The 6848-nt window shown below is 38.2% G+C and overlaps 1 protein-coding gene across 1 annotated transcript; it reads right to left on the reverse strand.

The window, feature by feature from the left end:
* Positions 1-4994: 4994 nt before the first annotated feature.
* Positions 4995-6513, reverse strand: LOC147985794 (uncharacterized). The gene is made up of 7 exons (XM_087541742.1): positions 6431-6513; positions 6099-6116; positions 5840-5923; positions 5454-5509; positions 5267-5340; positions 5154-5176; positions 4995-5001 (listed from the first exon to the last, which is right to left on the reverse strand). Exons 1-7 carry the CDS (start codon positions 6511-6513, stop codon positions 4995-4997), a joined length of 345 nt encoding a protein of 114 aa, XP_087397868.1.
* Between the last annotated feature and the right edge of the window lie 335 nt (positions 6514-6848).

Below are 6848 nucleotides of genomic sequence, written 5' to 3' on the forward strand. Positions count from 1 at the left end.
GGGAACCTCTTTTTCTTCCGTAAAGAATACTCCAAGTACTCCCACTAAAATTTTCAAGCTTATGTATGTTCCTAAAAATAAGGGTGAATCCTCTAGTAAGGAAAATGCGGATCTCAAATCTATAAGATTTCATCCCAATCTTTTTGCTATCATTACGGAACCATTTTTTACAAATGAATTTTTCAATCTTGTGCCTAAATGTTTGATAATTAATAAAAAGAAATAAATTCCTAAAGATGGTAGATGCCTCATTGAAGAATTGCCCACCAAAGATGGCAATACCTAGATCTATTCTTGCTTGTTATGCCTAGCTAGGGGCGTTAAACGATAGCGCTTGTTGGGAGGCAACCCAATTTTATTTTTATTCCTTGCCTTTTGCTCCTGTTTAGTAATAAATAATTTATCTAGACTCTGTTTTGGTTGTGTCTTTTTGTGTTTAATTAGTGTTTGTGCCAAGTAGTACCGTTGGGAAGACTTGGGGAAAGTCTTGTTGAACTTGCTGTAAAAAACCGAAACTTTATCACTCACGAGAACTGCTGTAATTTTTATTTTTAAGTGCTATTTAGTTAATTCTTTTTGAAGATGATTAATAGATAAATTCCTCACGTCCAGCAATTTATTTTAGAATTTTTGGGGTTCCAGATCTTGCGCTAGCTACAGATTACTACAGACTGTTCTGTTTTTGACAGATTCTGTTTTTCATGTATTGTTTGCTTATTTTGATGAATCGATGGCTAGTAAAATAGTTTATAAACCATAGATAAGTTAGAATACAGTAGGTTTAACACCAATATAAATAAAGAATGAGTTCATTACAGTACCTTGAAGTGGTCGTTTATTTTCTTTCGCTAACGGAGCTCACGAGATTTTCTACTTTAAGTTTTGTGTTGTGAAGTTTTCAAGTTTTGGGTAAAGATTTGATGGATTATGGAACAAGGAGTAGCAAGAGCCTAATATTGGGGATGCCCATGGCACCCCCAAAATAATCTAAGGACACCTAATAGCCAAAGCTTGGGGATGCCCCGGAAGGCATCCCCTCTTTCGTCTACTTCTATCGGTAACTTTACTTGGAGCTATATTTTTATTCGCCACATGATATGTGTTTTGCTTGGAGCGTCTTGTATTGTTTGAGTCTTTGATTTTTAGTTTACCACAATCATCCTTGCTGTACACACCTTTTGAGAGAGCCATACATTATTTGGAATTTGTTAGAATACTTTATGTGCTTCGCTTATATCTTTTGAGTTATATAGTTTTGCTCTAGTACATCACTTATATCTTTTAGAGCACGGTGGTGGATTTGTGTTATAGAAACTATTGATCTCTCATGCTTCACTTAGATTATTTTGAGAGTCTTAATAGCATGGTAATTTGCTTAAAATCCTATTATGCTAGGTATTCAAAGTTAGTAAAATTTCCTTAAGAGTGTTTTGAATACTAAGAGAAGTTTGATGCTTGATGATTGTTTTGAGATATGGAGGTAATAATATCAAAGTCGTGCTAGTTGAGTAGTTGTGAAATTGAGAAATACTTGTGTTGAAGTTTGCAATTCCCGTAGCATGCACGTATGGTAAACGTTATGCAACAAATTTGAAACATGAGGTGTTATTTGATTGTCTTCCTTATGAGTGGCGGTCGGGGACGAGCGATGGTCTTTTCCTACCAATCTATCCCCCTAGGAGCATGCGCGTAGTACCGAGGTTTTTGATGACTTGTAGATTTTTGCAGTAAGTATGAGAGTTCTTTATGACTAATGTTGAGTCCATGGATTATACGCACTCTCACCCTTCCATCCTTGCTAGCCTCTTCGGTACCGTGCATTGCCCTTTCTCACATTGAGAGTTGGCGCAAACTTCGCCGGTGCATCCAAACCCCGTGATATGATACGCTCTTTCACACATAAACCTCCTTATATCTTCCTCAAAATAGCCAGCATACCTACCTATTATGGCATTTCCATAGCCATTCCGAGATATATTGCCATGCAACTTTCCATCATTCCGTTCATCATGACACATTCATTATTGTCATATTGCTTAGCATGATCATGTAGTTGACATAGTATTTGTGGCAAAGCCACCATTCATAATTCTTTCATACATGTCACTCTTGGTCCATTGCATATCCCGGTACACCTCCGGAGGCATTCATATAGAGTCATCCTTTGTTCTAGTATCAAGTTGTAATCATTGAGTTGTAAATAAATAAAAGTGTGATGATCATCATTTTCTAGAGCATTGTCCCAAGTGAGGAATAAATAAATAAATAAATAAAAGAGAGAAAGGCCATAAAAAAAGAGAAGGCCCAAAAAATGAGAGAAATAGAGAGAAGGGACAATGTTACTATCCTTTGCCACACTTGTGCTTCAAAGTAGCACCGTAATCTTCATGTTAGAGAGTCTCTTGTTTTGTCACTTTCATATACTAGTGGGAATTTTTCATTATAGAACTTGGCTTGTATATTCCAACAATGGGCCTCCTCAAGTGCCCTAGGTCTTCATGAGCAAGCAAGTTGGATGCACACCCACTAGTTTCTTTTGTTGAGATTTCATACATTTATAGCTCTAGTGCATCCGTTGCATGGCAATCCCTACTATTTGCATTAACATCAATCGGTGGGCATCTCCATAGCCCGTTGATTAGCCTCGTTGATGTGAGACTTTCTCCTTTTTTGTCTTCTCCACATAACCCCCCTCATTATATTCTATTCCACCCATAGTGCTATGTCCATGGCTCGCGCTCATATATTGCGTGAAAGTTTATAGGTTTGAGATTACTAAAGTATGAAACAATTTCTTGGCTTGTCATCGGGGTTGTGCATGATGAGAGCATTCTTGTGTGACAAAAATGAAACAGGACTAAACTATATGATTTTGTAGGGATGAACTTTCTTTGGCCATGTTATTTTGAGAAGACATAATTGCTTAGTTAGTATGCTTGAAGTATTATTATTTTTATGTCAATATGAACTTTTTCTTGAATCTTATGGATCTGAATATTCATACCACAATTGAGAAGAATTACATTAAAATTATGCCAAGTAGCACTCCACATCAAAAATTCTGTTTTTATCATTAACCTACTCGAGGACGAGCAAGAATTAAGCTTGGGGATGCTTGATACGTCTCCAACGTACCTATAATTTTTTATTGCTCCATGCTATATTATCTACTGTTTTGGACATTATTGGGCTTTATTATCCACTTTTATATTATTTTTGGGACTAACCTAATAACTGTATGCCCAACCCAGAATTGCTGTTTTTTGCCTATTTTAGGGTTTCGAAGAAAAGGAATATCAAACGGAGTCCAAACGGAATGAAACCTCCAGGAACGTGATTTTCTCAACAAACAAGACCCGGGAGACTTGGACCCTACGTCAAGAAAGAAAAGAGGAGGCCACGAGGTAGGGGGCGTGCCCTCCACCCTCGTGGGCCCCCTGTTGCTCCACCGACATACTCCTTCCACTACAGCAGGAACCCCCCTTTTGCAACGCATCAGTGTGTTGTCGTATGTCCATATATGTGTTGCTAAGGCCTACACCAACGAATTAGTATGTGTTGCCATTGGTGGCATTGGAAGGATCTACAACAACGTATATACATGCGTGGGTAAACATCATGTAGAAGCGTTGTTAGGTAGCAACATATAAAGCTAGGGCCCAACAACACTACATATGCGTTGGTGGTGATCCTCCACAAAAGGATTCTAGAAGCTTCGCTGGATAGCATGAACAACTAATGATTTTCATATATTGCATCCAAAATTATTAGTTCAACGCCGATAGTGCATAGGAGACACAATATAATAAATAAACATGTCTCATATAATAAATCAAATATGTGGCATTACAAAGAACATGGTCCAAATATTACAAGAGGTGAAACTATCTAGTAGTAGGCCAATTCTTGACCTTGCAATCAACTATAATGTTTGAAACATTGATACTAAAAATTACATTCTAATTGTCTTGTTGTAGCCCAACTGTTTGCCTCGGAATCAAAATCTTCTTAGCCTTGCAATCAAAATCTGAGTCATGCATCCTCAATTTATCTTGGTAATCTACAAAATAACAATATGAGGTGAGCAATTATAGTAAAGAGAATCAGGTTAATAGAGAAGTAAAGTTTAAAGGAGCATTGTACAAATGTTTTTTTACCAAGACTTAGATTTGTACATAGAGGTGGGATAATTAATAATCTGATTATAAAAACATCTACACCAATTATTAAATAATATTGTAGATTATGCAACCTCTATCCGTGTACTATATTTTTTTTGCATCTCGCATCATTTCAAAACTATATGAACTATCATTATATAGTTTTAGTGTTCAAGTCTATTTTCTATAAAAAAAAATACCAAAATGCAGAATTGGAAAGTGCAGATACTTGCAACATCAGTGGCATCGCTCGGTAAAGAAATAACAAAATACGCACTAGCGAAAGGGTCATTGCCATGCTATGAAGTACAAACACAAAGACTTCGAGTCTTCACCCTTACTTTTTCAACCAAGGACAATCTATTTCTCTCTTAAATGTCACGCACATGTTCTGAATACCCATGGCTCGTTCAGATAAAAAACTTCATATTAAAACACCAAGTACCTTTAACCAATCGGATGTGGCCATTCATTGTGAACCATCAGCTTGTATTTACTACCAAAAATTATCCAAAATTATATTAATAGTAAAAGTGAGATGAATTCAGCAACCGACTAAATGATAGTATTCTTGGTAACCAGTTATACCAACTATACATAATTGAATATTTCCATTTTCCAATGGTCTCTGCACTAATTAGCTTTGGGTCACATCAATCCCGTACTACCCATTCTTGGGATGATTTATTAGCCATGCTTGCCATGGTGTATTAGGAGAAATCTTAGTGCCATCAAATAAAAAATCTTTAAATAATATACATTACACAGAACGTCATTGTTACCTGAGTACTACAAAGTCACACATTAGAATTTTCCGATCCATAAATAAAATTCTCAGAACCTACAGAAGCAACAACACGAAAAAAAGCATCATCAGATTGGAACAACTGGAGTTATCAATGCATGCATAGAAAGAAGACATGTATATTAAATTAACAAACAGAAAGGCGAATCAACAAGAAAACTATGAACTGTCTACCCTGAGCCCCTGACTTGACCTTGAAGGAATGCATGACCTAATTAGTATAGACAAGAACATGCCATAATTAGTATACAAGAGAGGACATCATAGAATAATTGATTAGATGCGGGGTAAAAGAACATACGAGACTGAGCCTACCATAAGAAGTCTGGTTTTTGTCCAATCTTGCAGCGTCACCCCGAGCAGAGATAAGGACTCAGACCACAAGCGACAAGAAAATTAGTAAGGATTGATCCACACATATAGCATCAGGAAGATTAAAACCTAATGCATCACAAGAAATGAGTATTGAGTAAAAAGGTACACAATCATTCTTCCTGAAAATTGCATGATTGTTAGCTGTCGCCTCGAACCACGCCTCCAGTCCCTATGCATTGTCATCACTTGAAACATCAATCGGCATGTTCCCGTCTTACTATAATTACATACCATATGCACATGCATAAGCTGTTCAGGAATAAGCCTGGTGAAAAAGGTTGTCGAACTTGCTTTTCCACATGGTTTTTTGTCTTACACTTAACTGATTGTTATGACGCTTAAAAGTACTATTACGTATAATCTAAAACAACTTCCATGTTTGAAGTTCAGTTGGTTAAATCATGACACATGTTCTTAATTAAACTGGAACCCAAAACAGATCAAGGTTGAATGTAAGTGAATTAGAACCATCATGAAGTAACAACTAAGAATTGGTTACCCCAACTCTGCCTGGGCGATCAAGGGATGAAGAATATATGCCTTTTGGGTTGATAAAGAAATTATGGTCATTTCCTTAGCAAACCTGCGTGATATACAAACACATGAGCACAATATTTATGAATATATGCCTTTTGGGTTGATAAAGAAATTATGGTCATTTCCTTAGCAAACCTGCATGATATACAAACACATGAGCACAATATTTACATATACAGAGAGAGAGACAGCAGTGGGACACACTAAGCAAAATACCTTACAGGTTCTGAACTTGTTGTCTCTGCAGAAATCATCTCTTGTTCAACATTTCGGTACAAGAATCCCGCATTTATTTCAACAAGAAACTTATGTGTCAGTAAATGGTTCCCTTCAGTGATGCGCGTAAAATAGGAAATCTTAGTAGGTTTGAAATCAGCATGTGCAGCTGCGCAGGCAGAGAAAAGCCTCAATGAGGATGCGTTCCATTGGTGCCGTAACTTGTAAGATGCGGCCGGCAAGGAGAAACAAGGATGGGCGAGGACAGCGGGGAATATTACTTTTACAGAATACAAATACAGATGCAGGGGAGGCAGAATAGGACCCGCTGAATTACTGCAGTTGAGGAAGATGGGGGAGTCGGTGCTTGCGTCGTTCCTTGCTATGTGGACTGTGGAGGAACAACGCCGGCGTCTGCATCTCCGGTCATGTGGATGAAACAATGGCGGCGACGCGTTCCCCAATGCAAGGAGGATGGGCGACGACGTCGAGTGCGTCCCCGACGCGTGGAGAAAGTAGTGAGGGAGGAGGGCTTGGCGGAGGCTCTTGAACGTACTGAGGGAACAGGGGAGGCGGTCGAGGGCGAAGGACGGCGGTGGTTGGAACCCTAGCTGCTGTTGGTGCGTCTCTCGCCTAGGATGAAGGCCAAAACGACGAGATAATAGGAAAACGCTTCGTGCACAAGAGCTGGAGGTGTTGGAACGGGGAGGTTAGCATTAAAGTGGGGAAAGTGGGAAACAACGCATCATATTTTT

The sequence above is a fragment of the Triticum urartu genome, chromosome 2A (assembly GCF_056163025.1).
Source record: "Triticum urartu cultivar PI428250 chromosome 2A, HENAU_Tu73, whole genome shotgun sequence".
Lineage (NCBI taxonomy): Eukaryota > Viridiplantae > Streptophyta > Magnoliopsida > Poales > Poaceae > Triticum > Triticum urartu.

Excerpts from the sequence above, each read along its gene's own strand:
- LOC147985794 (XM_087541742.1), bottom strand. The coding sequence starts at position 6,513 with ATGCAGACGCCGGCGTTGTTCCTCCACAGTCCACATAGCAAGGAACGA. Across the intron at positions 5,510-5,839 it reads ATCGCCCAGGCAGAGTTGGG|GGACTGGAGGCGTGGTTCGA; the intron begins GTAACCAATTCT and ends GACAATGCATAG. Across the intron at positions 5,341-5,453 it reads CATGCAATTTTCAGGAAGAA|GAGTCCTTATCTCTGCTCGG; the intron begins TGATTGTGTACC and ends CGCTTGTGGTCT.